This window comes from Oryctolagus cuniculus, chromosome 7, assembly GCF_051225735.1.
Source record: "Oryctolagus cuniculus isolate XC-2025 breed Fujian yellow rabbit chromosome 7, ASM5122573v1, whole genome shotgun sequence".
NCBI classification, from domain to species: Eukaryota; Metazoa; Chordata; class Mammalia; order Lagomorpha; family Leporidae; genus Oryctolagus; species Oryctolagus cuniculus.
Genome location: NC_142873.1, coordinates 26,851,927 through 26,869,837, shown reverse-complemented (window position 1 = coordinate 26,869,837; position 17,911 = coordinate 26,851,927). Strand labels below are relative to the sequence as shown.

General features: G+C 38.8%; 1 protein-coding gene across 10 annotated transcripts in view; it reads left to right on the top strand.

Annotated features, from left to right (window-relative positions):
* The window catches only part of DNM3 (dynamin 3), a 624,166-nt gene that overhangs the window by 278,308 nt on the left and 327,947 nt on the right, over positions 1-17,911 (top strand). For 5 of the 10 annotated variants that reach the window (XM_089299535.1, XM_008264064.5, XM_070077353.2 and 2 more), the window contains 2 exons: positions 4,198-4,249; positions 5,066-5,095. In XM_089299535.1, the coding sequence (XP_089155661.1) occupies positions 4,198-4,249; positions 5,066-5,095 (82 nt within the window). Of the gene's footprint in view, positions 1-4,197; positions 4,250-5,065; positions 5,112-17,911 lie in introns of all 10 variants that reach the window. The other 5 variants (XM_089299537.1, XM_002715619.6, XM_008264067.5 and 2 more) reach the window with 2 other exon arrangements.

Sequence of the window (17,911 nt, the reverse complement as noted above, 5' to 3'; positions counted from 1 at the left end):
CTTTAAGTGGAAGCATGTGTAATTTAGTGTTTATTCTAACTCTAAAATTTAATATTGGCTTATAAAATATCTTTCTGTATCTTCTTATAAGCCTTAGGTTAAATGTTTGGAATTTTTAAAAATATTTATTTATTTATTTATTGGAAAGTCAGAGTTACAGAGAAGGAGAGGAAGAGACAGAAGCAAAGAGAGAGAGAGAGAGAGAATGAAAATCTTCCATCTGCTGACTCACTCTTCACTCCCCAAATGGCTGCAATGGCTAGGGCTTAGCCAGGCTGAAACCAGGAACCAGGAGCTTCTTCCAGGTCTCCATGTGGATGCAGGGGCCCAGGGACTTGGGCTACCTTCTGCTTTCTCAGGTGCATCAGCAGGGAACTGGATTGGATGTGCAGCCAGAACTCACTGGTGCCCAAGTGGGAAGCTGGCATGATAGGCAGTGGCTCTACTTGCGACATCACAGCTCTAATCCCAGTATGGATTATTTTGAAAATAGAAGCAGGGCTGGCACTGTGGCATAGTGGGTAAAGCTGCCACCAGTGATGATGCATCCTATATGAATGTCAGTTCGAGTCTCAGTTTCTCCACTTCCAATCCAGCTCTCTGCTAATGTACCTGTGAAAGCATCAAAGGATGGCCCAAGTGCTTTGGCCCCTGCATCCATGTGGGAGACCTGGATGAAGCTCCTGGCTCATGGCTGTGGCCTCGCTCAGGCCTCTCTCAGCACTGGCTATCTGGCCGTTATGTTATCTGAAGAGTAAACCAGTGGTTAGAAGCTCTCTCTCTCTTTTTCTCTTTTTTTTTCTCACTCTCTCTCTCTCTCTCACTCCTACTTTCAAATAAACAAACAAATCTTTTTTAGAAAAAGAATATGGAAGCTCTTCAGTGGAAATTCTGAGAGTGACTTTGCATTTCAAGGAATTGTAGATCCAAAGGGAACTTAACAAACAGCTAATCCAGTCCCTGATCCCTTCCTTTTATGTCTGATTCTAACTCTTTAATACACACATACACACTTTACTGCTGAGAAACAGATCCATGAGCTCTTCCCAAGATAGTGCAAGGAATAATCAAAAATTTAGCTGCTTTTGTCCCCTGTTAAGTGATTTCAACAGGCTTTTCACAGAAGCTTATGTTCTCCAGTGACTTGTTCAAAGTAAACACCTGTGGATCTGTCACAGTTCCAAAGTTATCCCCACTAACCAGTGCTTAATTTTATAGAAGACCCCAAAACCCAATTATGGTGCTTGGAAGAGATAACTGTAGCCTGTGAAGAAGGCCCAATCACATTATGACATAGTTTTCTCATGTATTCCTAGACGAGAGGAAAACCTGCAGGGCCTGGAAAGGTGAATGTAGGAGATAGCAAGGGAGGGATTGGCAGAGGTCCTGCTGCAGGGGCACGGTGGGCAGCCAGAGGGCAGTGTGCACACTATGGGTGCTGGCCAAAGACAGGCACAAACTTTGTCATTTCCACAACCTTACTACAAAGCCCTGTGTAACTCTGTATAACGTAAATTCACATTATTCTCAGAGATGGTTCAGAAATGAATTCCCTAGGGGCTAAAGAAATTAAGCATTAAACTAAAAACTAGAAAAACAGCAGAAAACAAGGAAGGAAGAGAGAAGCTAAAGTTTGCAAATTAGACATTGAAAAGCAAAAAATACACACAAAGTATTTGTTGCCACCAAATGCAGTGGAGACTTTCATCACACACCTCCGGCCACTCTCAACTGAATGTAGTGTGTGGTTTTCGTGAGCTTGAGTGAAGGGAAGCAGCTTAAATACATCAGGGCAGATCATATAAGACAGTTATTTTGAACAACAATTTTAAGAATGAAATTGATTTCTAACTTGCTTCTGAAACATAACATCCCATCCCTTTAGATGGTTGACCAATAGTTTTAATCTACCTTTTCTCTAATTTAGACTATTCCAATGATCTCTAAAAACTATGAGCTTCTACAAACTAACTATTAAACAACCTGGCAGAGGGTTGAGTGTTGATGGTCTTCCCAGAATAACCAAAATGAGTTGTCATTTCTTTTCTTTTCTTTCTTTCTTTTCTTTTTTTTTTTTGACAGGCAGAGTGGACAGTAAGAGAGAGAGACAGAGAGAAAGGTCTTCCTTTTTTTCCTTTTCTTTTTAATGATTGATTTGTTTATTTGAAAGATACAAAGAGAGAAAAATCTTGCATCCACTTGTTCATTCCTGAAATGGCTGCAACAGTTCTGTTTGAGCCCTGCCTAAGTTTGGAGCCAGAAACTCTATCCTGGTCTCCACGTGTTAGGAGCCCAGGGACTTGGGCCATCTTCTGCTGCCTTCCCAGGATGCATTAGCAGGGAGATGTATTGGAGTCAGAGCTTTGGAACTTCAACCTGTACTCCAATGTGAAATGCCAGCATTGCGGGTGGTGGCTTAATCTGCTGTGCCACAACACCAGCCTGAGTTGTGGTTTCATATCCTGTTGGATCCACCACAAGAAAGTGCTGGAACTGTTCTTTTGACGGATAGAGTAACATAATGCTTAAATGTGAGTGCTCTAGGGATAAATTGTCCAACTTTTGTTTGGATTGTAATCGTCTGTGCTCACATGTAAAGTGCGGGTTATAATGGCATCAACCTCATTGGACTTTCATTAAACAGGTACTTATTAAAGCTAACTGTATGCCAGGTCCTTGGGCCTATAGCAGTGAACAAAACAGATACAAACCTTGATCACAGTAAGCATGCATTCAAATGGAGGGGAACTGGCACACAGAAAGTGAACTACATTATTATGTTTGAACATGGAAAATAAAAAGAGCAAGGAGGGTAAAGGGGGTAAGAGTCCTGGAGGGGGGTGGTTCAATTTTAAAAAGGGTGATCATGGTAGACCTTACTGAAAAGAGAAATTTCAAGCAAAGACTTGTAGGAGATGTTGGGAACCATGTGGATGTACATGAGAAACATTCGAGGCTGACATAAAGGCTCTGAGGTGGGAGTGTGTTCTATGCTTTGGAACAAAACAGAGACTGGTATGGCTAGAGCTCTCTGGAGAATGAGGCAGAAGGTAGTAGGGGTTGGATCAAAGACTGAGGGTGGGGGCTAGTTGAGCAGAGCCTTGTGTTCCTTTCTGAGAGCCTTGAATTTCACCTTTCCGAACAGAACGTATAGATGGCAGTAGAGGGTTTTGAGCAGAAGAGTGACACAATCCCCTTTTACAAGGATGGCTCTGACTTCCTTACTGGGAATAGACATTAGGGACAATTGTGGGAGCAGATGTCAGAAAGCAAGTGATTGTCATAATCCAGTTGAGAGATGTTGTTTGGACCAAGGGGGAAGCAAGAAAAGTGGTGTAAAAAATGATTGAATTTTAAATACATTAGAAGAAGGTAATGTCAATAGCATTTGCTGCTGATTGGGTATGGATGTGACAGAAAGGAGTCAAGGATTTTGGTCTAAGCACTTGAAAATGCAGCGTGCAGTTGCCACTAATTAAAAATGGGAAGACCATTGGTGCAGCAGGTTTTGGGGAGGAAATAAGTTCAGTTTTGAAATACTAAGTATGAGCTGCTCATTAAACATCAAAGTAGGCATGCTGAGTTGTCAAAAGCATATAAGAGGCCAGAGCTAGGAAGATAGGTCCAAGCTGGAGCTGCACAAAGGAACTTGTCAGAATATACCAGAATTCAAAGCAGTGAGATTGAATAGTATCACAGTTGGGATATATGGCCATACAACTTGGTATTACCACTTATCTGCTGAGTGACTTTGGGAAAGCCACTTAGCTTCTGTGTACCTCAGTCTTTTCATCCGTAAAATGAGAACGATAGTATTAACTGCCTCACATGGTTGTTAGAATTAAAATCAGTATGAATGGTAAATCATTTAAAACATGGTATGTACTCATTAAGCATTAACTTAACTTTCATCACAACTATTCTATAAACCTGTAAGATGATGCAAATACACCAACTCATATTGTGACTAATGCATTCAGGTTTTCTTCCTGAGATGTTATTACATTTTTGGTTTGTGATTGTTAATTGCTGTTAGAAATCTCACTGAGTTTGATTTTGCTTCCAGAATTAAACTGACCTGCCTCAGTTGTTGATTTTTTTCTCTAAAGCTTGAATGTATTTTAGTATCTGTTTTGTGTTCAGGAAGAAAAAAACTTTGCGAGTTTCTTCAGTGCAACTTTCCTTTGCTTTTCTCAGTGCTCAACAGAGGAGCAGTCAGGTTCACAAGAAAACCACAATTGGAAATCAGGTAGGAATCCTATAATAGAATCAGTGCATGCATGCCCCAAAAAACTTGAACTAAATTGCTTTGATTGACCATTTTTAATGCAAATTAATCATGTGCAAATTTTGCTTGAAATGCAGCTTTTGTTTTGTCTTGGTTTTGTTTCTAAAATTTTTGGAGTGAACTGCATTTATTTTTGGCTACTTTATGCTATTAACCATATTGATTTATTTTAAGTAACTTTATTGTTACTTGATTTGCATTTCAGATTTGACTCCTCATGTCCTATTTTGCTTGCTTACATTACCCCTAAAATTAACATTGAATCTATGAATCAATTCAAGGTTAAACTGTGGCAAGTAGTTGCATGAGCTTTCTGGTGCTGCTGACTAGTTCACACATTTGCACAGCTTGGTAACAGTGAAGGGACAGCTCAAAAAGAAGGCAGTTGTTGGATTTAATCTCTGCCATACGAAATTCCTGTTGGATAATGAAGATGTTAATTCTTAAGAAGATGTGATCTTTTTGAGTTTTTGTGTTTTGGGGCTGACCAGCTGTCTCTGACTAATAGCGCTCTGCAGAGATTGTATTAACTCCGACAGTTTGCTGTTTCTTTTATGTTTTATGTGATAATGATTATTTGTATTGTTATTTCTTTTCAAGTCAAAACAATGATGATTTATAGTTTTTTTTAATTCAGAGGTACAATTATTGAACAAATTGAAACCTCTGATCTAGATTTTTTTTCCATTGTTTTGAAAGGAGAAGAGGTAATAACAGACTTTATTTTAAAACCTTTTTTTTTTCTGAACTAAAGCATATAATTCTTTGCTATTTCAGGGAACCAATCTTCCGCCTTCAAGGCAAATTGTACGAGCTAAGTTCTGTAAGCTTTACTGTTGCTTTTTCATTTTGCTTTCAAAGGGCACAGTTTGTCTTTAACTGATTAACTCAACTAGCGCTTGCTACTAATTTTTTTGAACTTAGGTTGTCTTGTTCATAACACCCTATCATTGAAATAAAAATCCTCTTAAAAGAGAGTTCATCCCTTCACTGCTAATAACTTGCTGTGATTGAAAGGTATGAACTAGTAAATTCTAAAATGCTGTAATAGTAAGCCCTTAACATGTGGGTGCTTTGATATTTCTCTAATTTTAATGGGCCTTAAAATAATTAAAATCATTAATGATCTTCATCTCTGTCCTTTTATGCTGTGTTGTTGTAAGGTGTAAGCTTTTCTTTTCCCTTTGTGTGATAATATTTCCAATAAATGTAGATGATGCTTCCAAAAGGTGGGTAAATATTGAGTATCTGATTTATTTGTTGATAAGCCTATTCAATTCCTGCTTTTTGCATTTCATTTTAAATAATAAAGCAAAAAGCAAAAAAATACCAGTTTTCATTTTATATGGCTATAAATTTGAATTTTTAAAATCCAAATACGATCTCTTCTTGTTATTAGAGTGTAAAGACTCTGCCAAATGACTAGCCTTGGCATTTAGCAATAAATGATGTTCTCATTTCTACCAGGTATGAGCTAAGCTTATTCTTTCTTTTTATTTATCTATTTATTTATTTAATTTTTTTATTTTTTTGACAGGCAGAGTGGACAGTGAGAAAGAGAGACAGAGAGAAAGGTCTTCCTTTTGCCGTTGGTTCACCCTCCAATGGCCGCCGCGGCTGGTGTGCTGTGGCTGGCGCACCGCGCTGATCCGATGGCAGGAGCCAGGTACTTATCCTGGTCTCCCATGGGGTGCAGGGCCCAAGCACCTCGGCCATCCTGCACTGCACTCCCTGGCCAAAGCAGAGAGCTGGCCTGGAAGAGGGGCAACTGGGACAGAATCCGGAGCCCTGAACGGCACTAGAACCCTGGGTGCCGGCGACGCAAGGCGCAAGATTAGCCTAGTGAGCCGCAGCGCTGGCCTATCCTTTCAACTTTGTACAAGTTAAGAAGGAGATTAGAACATGGGTCAATTATTTGTCCCTTGATGTTTTGGAAGATACAGACTTTGAACCTAACTATTCATGGATTCATATTCTGCTCTGCCACTGAATCATGTAGCATTGAATAAACTGAGGCTGGGTTGTGTGATAGGAAGAATAAAAAATATCTCTACAGGGTAATTTTAAGTCAGAAATAATATACTTAATGAGGTTTGCAGCCAATACCAGATATGTACCTATAAAGAATTAAAATCCTGCTCCTAGAAGCATGTGTTACTTCTTGAAAATTTTTTGGAAAGAAAATACTAAGTATAAGAAAATTATAAAAGTTATAAATGAGAACAGTGAGGCACTTGGGAAAATTAGAAGCTATGGCAAATTCTTTTGATGCCTGAAATGCCCAGATTATGCCTGGGTGTGGTGTAAAGAATTTACTATAAAAATTTCCTCATGGTCAGAGGTATCTCTAAGTATAAACACATAGGAAAACCATGGTAAATTGGCATAAATATATACTTTAAATCAGATCTGAACAGAAACTTATGACAGCTTTCTATTATATTACTTCCAAATGCTAAAATCATAGTAATTGTGATTCTGTGACTTGATTTTTGCTGAATACATCAAAGCCCACATGCTGAGTTTTAAAGCCCAAGATAATAGAATTGTATGATTTATCATAATAGAATGTAGATCCCTCATCCAACATGCTTGAGACCAGACATCTCTTGAATGTTAGAATGTTATGGGGGTCAGAGGCAATGCCATGTAATTAAATACATTGTATTTTTGCAGTGAGACAAATGAATAGTTACACCAAGTAGATTAATTTGAAAGGTACACATTTTTCTCATTTCAGGTCAGGTTTTGCTAAGACAAAACTCTTTCTAGTTTACAAGTAAACAAGTATGAATTTGAGTATCTTATTTTGCAGAATCAAATCATATAATTTCTACTCAATACAATATATGTAAGGAGTCCTTTATTGTTTTTCTTTCTTACCAGAAATGACCTATAATGACTTAAAATTGCTTTCTTTATGAATCTGAGTACCTAATGTTGATTTGGACTTGTATGAAAGCAATTTTGCCTATACAGAGACTCAAAGCCAGGGAACCTTGGAGTCCAGCCTCTGACTAATGCTGACTTATGTGGTTGGTGGGACTGAAATGCCCTGCAGTTTCCTAGCAAGTAGTTCATCCATTTTGCTACCCTCTTAGGACTGCTGACTATAAAGGAATACTGTATAGCATCTGTTCTGAAAATTTTAGGTGGATTTAGGTAAAGAAAGAAAAAACTCTTTAGTTTCTTAATCCCATTCATTTTGTCTATCTAGAAATTTTATTAGTTCCACAAGTTGGTATCAATGAATGTATAAAAACATGTGATTACACAGTTCACCTAGAGGTGGACTGTGCAGAAACTCAAATTTATATTCCATTCATCCATCCAACACCTCAAACATATATTCAAAACCCATATATGCCAAAAACTGGTGAGTGGTGAGAGCAGTACATTGAATCAATCACAGGCCCTGGCTTCCAGGGCTCATAGCCCCCAGTAATGATGATGGTAAGCGAACAAATTCAAGTCTGCCTCCTTCCCCAAGGCTAGATCCTGCTTATGCTTCAAAATCAATGAAACATCACTGCTGCAAAAGGTCAGCCCTGACCTTTGGGTCCAAAGTCACCCTCCTTCTCTGACATCTTGCATTGTCTATTTCATTATATTATTTGAAACAATTTTGCTTATTTGTTGTTTTTTGTTTTCCTTTATTAAAGCTACTTTCATGCTGCTTACAAAAACAGTGGAGTATCATTGCAAGGTGTTTTAAGCAACTTATGTTAACATTTTAGGGAGAAAATTCTGCCTGGAGCATAGAGAAAGACTTTGAAAAGGAGAAAAGCCTGGGAAAAGGAAAATAGTTAGGAGACTGTCACAGACAAGTAATTGTGCTGATCTGGGCTTGAGTATTTATACTAGATTTGATGAGAAGCTGATGAATTTAAGAGTCTAAAAGTAGGAAATGTAGAAAAGATCTTTGGATGTTGGGGAGAGGACTGGAGATTATCTCTATTGCCATCCAGATTTCAGATTTCTGATGTAGGCACAGGTAAGAAGGTGATATGTTTCATGAGTAAAGGAACATTGTCAAGAAGTCAGTTTTGGATCTAAAGTCAGGAAGAGTAGCTTTGAATGTGGGTCACTATGAGAAACTGGAATAAAAATGCCTAATGGAAAGTTGGATAAAAGTGCCTAGAATTCAGAAGAGACAGAGAAGTATTTCATCCAAAAGTATTGGAGAGGAGTGTAAGTTATTTCAGCAGGGAAGGAATACCAACTGATTTTTTTTATCTTAGGGAGGTCAGTGCATCAGCCATATGGAATAGTTTGGAGGAGAAAAGCTAGAGATCTGGAAATTGGCAAGGATCTTTTGGAAGTAATTTCAATGAGAAAAATATATATGTTGGTATCAGGATAAGGGTTGGATTCAAGATATATTTAGGGGTAGGATTTGAAGGATTATAAATAGTTGTTGGGGGGGTTACGTCACTTTCTCAAGCTTATGACTAAGGGGATCCACTGAGAAAGGAAGTACAAGAGGAAGATGCAGTTATCAGAGAAGATGGAAAAGAGAGTACTGAATTCAGTTTTGTGTTTGTACTTTTTTGGAGACATTGGTAGGTTTTGAGATTCAGGACTCATGCAGACTGGAGATGCAGGCTTTTTTATGGTGGCTGAAGCCATGGGAGAAGATGAGATTGCCTCCAAAGGGTGAGGACATAGAAGGAAATTCAAGATTTAAGGAATGATGGAGAAAGGAGAACAGGAACAGAATGAGGAACTGAAAAGGAGTCAAAGAGTAAAGAGAAAAGAAAACTTGGAGAGTAGTGGAATGGAAGCTAAGGTGAGAGAACATTTCAGAAAAAGAATGGTCAGGTTTCTGAGGGCTCAAGAAACTTGAGGGAAGCTGTCAGATAGTTGGAGTGTGGAAAGTTTTAATCAGTGCTAGGGACCATGTGAGGGTCCAGTAATAGTACCAATTCTTTTTTTCTTATGAATTATTTTATTTATCTAAAGACAGAGTTAGAGAGAGAGGTAAAGCCAGAGAGAGAGGTCTTCCATCCGCTGGTTCACTCCCCAGATGGCCGCAATGGCCGGAGCCACGCCGATCTGCAGCCAGGAGTCAGGAGCTTCTTCCAGATCTCCCACATGGTGCAGGGGCCCAAGCACTTGGGCCATCTTTTACTGCTTTCCCAGGCCATAGCAGAGAGCTGGATTGGAAGAGGAGCAGCCAGGACTAGAATCAGTGCCCATATGGGATGCTGGCACTTCAGGCCAGGGCTTTAACCCTCTGCGCCACAGCGCCGGCCCCAGTACCAATTCTTTTGGCACCATGAGATGCTCTTCTCTATAACTGGAAGGTGACATAAAGCTGAGAACTCAGGTGATTGAGATGATCTGTCTCCCTAGGAAGGTATCATGTAAGATCAAGACGGAAGTTGGATTAAAGTTTTTTGAATAGACACAAGTTGAGAAAGTGCCATGTAATCTAATATAAATGGTTTTACTGGTGTATTAGGATAAATCTATCAAGTAACAAGTGCATAAGTGCAGTAAAAAAAAAATTCAGCTTACCACAGTAAAGTGTAATTCACCCTGCTGTAATAATCCGATGAAAGTCATCAATCTGGAGGCATCCTGCTTCACATGGTCAGAAATAGATTGGCCTTAGGAATCCTCTTCATTCTTCTAGCAGATGAGAAAGAGACAGAAGCTGAATGAGGGAGATTTTTAAGAACCATTCCACAGGCCAGCGCTGTGGTGTAGTGGGTTGCACATCCGCCTGCAGCACTGGCATCCCATAGGGACAGCGGTTCAAGTCCCAGCTGCCCCGTTCCAATCCAGCTCCCTGTTGGTGGCCTGGGAAGGCAGTGGAGGATGGCCCACGTGCTTGGTCCCCTGTACCTGCATGAGAGACCTAGGGGAAGCTTCTGGCTCCTGGCTTCAGATTGGCTCAGCTCCAGCTGTTGTGGCCTTTGGGGAGTGAACCAGCAGGTAGAAGACCTCTCTTTCTGTCTCTCCCTCTTTCTGTAACTTGCCTCTTAAGTAAATAAATAAACCGTTTTTTAAAAGAAAAAAAAAAAAAAGAACCATTCCATTGGTGGCATCCATCACTTCTGTTTATATCCCATTACCCAGAATTCAGTCATCTGGGCTTAACTGGGGAAATAGGAAAATATGAGCTTGTCCACAGGGGAAAAAAAAGACAAAAGATGATGTTGACTGAAAATTGGAAGGAGATAGGTAAGCCGGGGCACTGAAGATATTACTGAAATCAGAGAAAATGTACATCAGGGGTAAGGTGAAGTAGTCATGAGTTGGGAGTCAGTGAGTGGGATGTTGTATTTTAAGAGGAAAGAGAATGCTATATGAAAACCGAAAATAAGAGATGCTATTGGAATTAGAAGTAAGAGACAATGCAGAAGGGGCACAAAAGTGATATATAGCTACTGGTATTTCTGGAATACTGTTCATCTTCAACTGTAGATAACTCAAGAGAAACAGGGTTAAAATTTCCTGTGTCTGAAAATGTTAGCAGCAAGGAGGATTGTTGTAGCCTTTATATGACTTGTAATTCATCCCTTTAGCTTCAGGAGCCTAGAATAGGAAGACACCACTGGTATGCTCCATGGTCCCAGACTGCATCCTACTGCAATTATATAAATGGGGAGACTTTCCTCAGGCAGGGAGTAGAACAGGTGCTTACATGAGCTGGGGACCAGGGTATCTTCTAGACCCAGGCTTATCGTCTGTTTTGTTTGCCATCAATGTGCCCATTATAGTTCTAATTTTAGATTGGAGCATGAAATTTGGCTTTCTCAAACCCACAAATCTCCAGGCAACTGGATTATCAACCTTTTGTATTATAGGCTGCAAGCAGCAAAGACCTTTCCTATCAAAACATGGTGTCTTCTCTTCCTACTTTTAGAAACTTAGTTTAACTAGACAGTAGTCTCTCAGGACCTCCTACAGATCTGAAAAATTGCAACTGCACTTCAATATTCTGAAATATTCTTACCAAGCCCCCTAGTTCTTCATCCTCTGTAAGTACATGATTTGAGTTTAATATTAATAGAAGTGACAGTTTAACAAGTTTTACAACTGGTCAACAAGCATGCCAACTTCATAGACTAAGAGAATGCCTCAGAGGTCTCACTTTTGATTTCTCCAGTCAGCTAATACTTCTAGCCTTTAGAGTACATCACTGTCCCCCCCGAAAAAAAATTGATTATTTTTTCTTGTTTTTTCTTTTTTTGACAGGAAGAGTTAGACAGCGAGAGAGAGAGAGAGAGAGACAGAAAAGTCTTCCTTCCATTGGTTCACCCCCCAAATGGCCGCTACGGCTGGTGCACTGCGCCGATTTGAAGCCAAGAACCAGGCGCTTCCTCCTGGTCTCCCATGCTGGTGCAGGGCCCAAGCACTTGGGCCACAGCAGAGAACTGGACTGGAAGAGGGGCAACCAGGAAAGAATCTGATGCCCCGACCAGGACTAGAACCTGGGGATTAGTTTATATGTTCAACTTTTATTTAATAAATATAAATTTCCAAAGTACAACTTTTGGATTATAGCGACTTTTTCCCCCATAACCTCCCTCCCACCTGCAAATTAGTTTATTTTAAAGGCAGAGTTATAGAGAGGGGGAGGGAGGGAGTGAAGGGAGAGAGAGAGGTCTTTCTTTGACTGGTTCACTCTCCAAATGTCCATAAAGCCAGGAGCCAGGAACTCCATCAGGGTCTCCCATGTGGGTGGCCAGAACCCATGCACTTGGGCCACCTTTTGCTTCTTTCCCAGGAGCATTAGCAGGGAGTAGGATTGGAAATGGAACAGCTTGGGCTTGAACCACTTTGGTCATATGAGATGCTATAGCATCACCTCAAATCTGTCACTCTTAACCTTCACACTTAACCTGACTTTGTCTACCAATATCTGCATCAGTTAGGATTTTTTCAGATGTAAAATTCAGAAAAATCAACTTGACTTTACATCAAACAGAAATAAGAGTCATTATCCTAGGATTTCCAGAAAATATCCCTTGAAGTTCCCTTTGATTGGACTGGCTTGAATCATGTGCTCATTCCTGAACAAGCTTCTGATTCACTTAGATCATATGAAAAAGTCATGATTGGACTGGCTTGGATCATGTGTTCACTTGTGAACCAATCACTGTGGCCAGAAAATGAGATACAGTAATTGGCTTAGACCAGATTATATGGGACAGGGCTGGCAGCTCTAAAGATATTATGACCTGAAAGAGAAGTTGCACTGCCTCTCTCTGCCTGAAAGAGCCATTGTTTGAAGGAGAGAGGATAGTCACTGGGAGGAGGTACATCTCCAATGATGATGGCAGGGACTTGCTGAGCATTGTCTTTGGGACAACTTAATTTGGAAAATAGGGCTCTTGCATGTGTTATCTTCATAAAGGAAATTAAGAGGGCCACTGTCTCATTGTTTAAACTCTCATTCATTTGTTTATTAAATTTATTGTTTTCCAATTCATGCATTGTCCTTCCTTTCTTCTTCTTTTCCTTCTTTTTCCTCTTCTTCTTCCTCCTCCCCCTCCCCTTCCCCCTCTCCTTCCTCCTCCCCCTCCCCCTCCTTCTTCTTGTTCTTTTAAATAATTCAGTTGCCTACATACTAGGATGAGAAGCAACACAGTATAATTGTTCTTCAGAGCTGGGCCTGTCACGTCACTGTGTAAATGATGAGTAAATTATATAATGTTATTGTTCCTCAGGTTTCTAATCTATAATAAACTGATAATAATAACTGCTCCATAAGGTTTTTGTGAGTGTTAAATGTGATAATGATGGTTGATTTCTAGGTGTGGTATTAGGTGCTGTACACACATTAAATCATTCAGTTATCCAAACAGTCCTATGAGGTAGGCATCCTTATTTATTTTGCAAATAAGTAAACTATGGCATAGAGAGGTCAAGTTATGTTCCCCATCACACAGATTATAAATATCACAAGGATTCAAATCCAAGCAATTTAATTGCAGAACTTGTTCTCTAATCAGTATATAGCCATTGCTTCTAATAGTTTTTAAATTGCATCACAAATTTCATTTCATAATCTCAGTTATGGCAAATCACATCTGTAAATTTCATTTTCTGTTTAATTTCATTAAATTATATTTTCTGTAACAAAATGTATTCATTAAATTTTTTCTTTTACTAAAGCTGTCAGGTGTTGAAAAGAATGGAGTTGAGTTTGTAGAAATTACTCTGATTAACAATGAAAAATTATAATAGCTGTTTGAATTTGTTTCCCTGTCATTCCTTAACTCTAGGAAAATATCTCCAGAGGATCCAATCAACAGCTTATACAATACAACAATCATTATTTTTATGAAATAGAGAATAGAGTCCAGGAAAGCCACATCTTATGAAATGTACAGCCTGCTAATTTTTTCTGCATCTTTTAAATCTAGAGTTTTATTTGGAATAGCACTGAAGACATACTATCTAGGTTTTTCTCCGGAAAATACACAGATGCATTCACTGTATTTTTACAGCTGGGTTGCGTCCCAATTGAATGTGCCTGCAATGTTGCTAACCCTATTTGACTGTCCCCTCAGCAGTGGGTGGTTACTTTAGAAGCTGGGCTGAGTGAAGGGCTTTTCAGCTTTGACCCAACAAGTCCTTTGACTCCAGGGAAGTTCCATTTCCAGTGACCCAACTCTGGCTGGTAGAGTTGTCAGGACTCTTCATAAGCTGACTTCTGCTGAAGCCCTGGCTTTCCACATCAAAAACCACTGCAATGGACTGGCCTGTTATGTCTCCTTGATGGCAGATCACTATGCAAAGCAGCCATTAATTGGCCTGCCATGCATCTTTACATTGCTTCTGCTGCCCACCCTTCTTTTACTCCTGGTTTTTGTTAAAGCAGACCAGAGGAAACCTTTAAGAGGTTGCAAGTCAAGGGGGTGTTCAAGTCCCATCTCTTATTTTTGGTGGACTAAACTATTAGTTTATAGTCACAGGTGTGTTCTGATAATGGTTTTTCTGTGAAGTAGACAGTGCCCACGAGGAAAGCTGTGTTCTCACTTTAACATCAAACATGATGACCATCTTATATATAAAAGTTGAAGTCATTAGTAAAACTTTCTCTCCCTTCCTTTGTTCTGAAAGGGAGGTTTTGCCTATTTACTGTGCCCATGGCAAAGTAAATCTACCTGTGAAATCATAATTTAAACTCTCATTTTGGCTATGCTATTACTACAGAAAAATGTTAACCATCCCTTTTATAAGATCTAAAGATCAAACTGTACATTCCAGAGAGTCCTTCAGTATGGAGTCAGTTTTCCATCTTATATAACATACAAGATTGAACAATAAAACAGTTTCAGTAATAGATTCTTAAAACCTTTAACTTTTTAAATTACCAATTGGTTTGAATTACTTTCTGTTCTTAATAACCTCAATTAACCATACTTTCTCTCATTTGTAACCTGTAGTGCATTATTAGCTTCATTTGCTTACAGAACCATCCCAAAGTACTGAATACAATAGAGTTCACTGGAAAAAGTCCCTCAGAACATATAGGACAGTTAAACACAGAACCAACAATCTTTTAGTCTTATGAGCAGCAAATCTGATATACAAAACTGTGGATGACAAAAGACTTTAAATAGCCATGTTTAAAATTATAAACTAATTAACCAACAAGAGGCACTTGCTTACTCCACACAGTGTTTTTGAAAGCACCTATAGGATTTTGCCAAACATTTATCTCTTTTAGGCCTCTGGGCCTTTCTCATTAAGATAACTATCATGTCTGGTAACACAAGATCATTAGACTTTTTAACTTTTGGACATTTGTATCAGAATCACTTTATATTATCATAACTTAAAATTTAACACCACTTCACATCCTGACAGTAACAAACTGCACCACAGACAAGACCATGCCATTTTACTAACATCTTCCATCTGCTGGTTAATTCCCCAAATGACCACAATAGCCAGAACTAGGCTATTCTGAAGCCAAAAGCCAAGAGCTTCTTCCTGCACATGGGTGCAGGAGCCCAACCACTTGGGCCATTTTATACTGTTTTCCCAGGCCATTGGCAGGGAGCTAGATCATAAGTAGAGCAGCTGAGACTTGAACCAGAATCTACATGGGATGCTAGTGCCGCAGGCAGAGGCTTAACCTACTACACCACAGCACTGGCCCCAAGCAAGGATTTCTGACTCTTGTTTCTTGGTGTATCCCTAATAACATCTAGAATCTATGTGTACTAGGTGCTCAGTAAATATATTTGAACTCCCGTTATCTACACAATGGTATGCATCTCAGTAATTTTTCCATGTTAATATCCAGACAGGAGACCACAACACTTCTTCTACTGCCATATAACGTTATAGTTTTCCACATATAGATGTGTCATACATATTTAATGTACCCATAAGGATGGGCATTTGTGTCATTTCTAGTGTTTCCAAAACAGCTGAACCAGTTTATAGACCGAATAACTATATATATATGAGTGCCTAAGTCCCTAGGACTGAATAATGTCCATTGCCAATTTTAGGGGATTGTTGTGTTATTTTCTTACAAATTTTTAGGATTTGTTATAGTATGGCTATTATTTCACATATATTATTTATAGTACAAAAGTTTTCTGCTGATTTGTCACTTGACTTTGTTTACTGTGTTTTATAAAACATGAAGTTATAATTTTTATTTAGATAGCTTAAAAATTCTTATAGCTTTATATTTAATAGGTCTTCCAGTTGCTTTATGGATCTTTACATTTAGCTATGTAAAAATGAAATAGTTTTCTTGCAGATTACATACTTCCACATTCTTGAACCATAACCACTTAATGCTATAACTTACCAGTGAGGAGAAACTTAATCAATCATGCTTATTTACCATTAGTATTCTCTTTTCAGATTGAACCATTCATGCCTTTGCCTATATTCTCTTTAACATTTTTTACTTTCATTGATTTTACTCTTACTGATTCATAACAAAATTTTGATGTAGTAATGATATTAATGTGTTGCCATGTTAACAAGTGTTTTCTTCATTTTCTTTTGTATGCTATTTATAAGATTCTTGAAAGTAAAATTTTACAAAATGTTTTATAGTAATATCTGTTGCTCTTTTTTCTCTTACGTCTCCCACTGCATTTACACTTATAAAAGTGGTACCCTTCTTTTTTTAAAAAAATTATTTATTTATTTGAAAGACAGAATTACAGAGAGGTAGAGACAGAGAGAGAGAGGTCTTCTATGCACTGGTTCATTCCCCAGATGGCCGCAATGGCCAGAGCTGAACCCATCTGAAGCCAGGAACCAGGCCTCCCACATGGGTACAGGGGCCCAAGCACTTGGGCCATCTTCTACTGCTTTCCCAGGCCATAGTGGAGAGCTGGATTGGAAGAGGAGCAGCCAGGACTAGAATCAGCGCCCATATGGGATGCTGGCGCTTCAGGCCAGTGCTTTAACCCTCTGTGCCACAGTGCCAGCCCCAGCGGTACCCTTCTTAAGAGGAGTTAAATATTCACCCATGTGTTTATAGTGTATTTTTTCGAAGCCATTGTTAATATTTGTTCCTGAGATCCATTGGGATTCATCTTGGCACATGATACCAGGTGAAGTGCTGGGAAGTAGAAGCACTAAGGTTGGGAGCAGAGCGCACAGGTTCAGAGTATGGCTTCTGCATCTAACTTGGCCAGCCAGTGATAAATCGCTTAATGTCTCTGTTCTTCTGTTTCCTCATTTACAAAATGGATATGATTATTGCATCTACCTGTTAGGATTGTTGTGGAAAATTAAACACATTAGTTTATGTAAAGCACCAAAACTGTACTTTGCACTTGGTAACAACTCAATTACTGGTGGCTACTATTATTTACTCCAAAGGAGCAAATATGCAAGTATACTCATATGAATGATACTTCATTGATTGTGTGGTAAAGTCAATGATAATAGTGTATTAATTATGGCAGCTCACATTTCTTTAAACCTTATCTATGGCTGCCTATTTCCCTCAAGTATGTTCCTTACATCAAATCATGTAGTTCTACAGCAACACTATGAAGTAGGTTACATTATTTTGTTGTTGTTTTATAAATGATGTAATTGAAGTTTAAAATGTTAAATAGTTCACTTTAAGTCATACCATGGGTAAATGGCAAAAATCTGGCCACAGTTCCAGGCAAGGGTGAATTCATAACCTGCAGTCTGCATCTCAGCCATCTTATCTTCCAGCTCTCCCTCCTCCACTCCCACTTCTACCTCCATTTCCTCCACCTCTGCCTACTCCATCTCCTCCTCAACTTCCACCTCTACCTCCTGCCTCCTTTTTTCTCCTCCATCTCCACCTGCTCCTTATTGATTGGATGTGTGTAAGGCCTATAAATTCGTATGGAATGGAGTCGCATTTTCTCACATCCTGTTTTTCTACCAAATAGAGGATTATTTATTTTGTTTATTATAATTTTTTGTTTCTGTTTGCTGAATATAGGTAAATTCACATTTCTTGTTGCAATAGAAAATTGGAATACCCTTAAGTTATAATTGTAAGTGGTATTTTATTTATGTTTTCTAATTATTTATTACTATGTGAAAACTATTGACTTTTTGCTATTTATTTTGTTATCAGTGGAATTTATTGGATTCTCTAGTAGTTTTTCATTGAATTACAATTTTTATCTCAGCTGT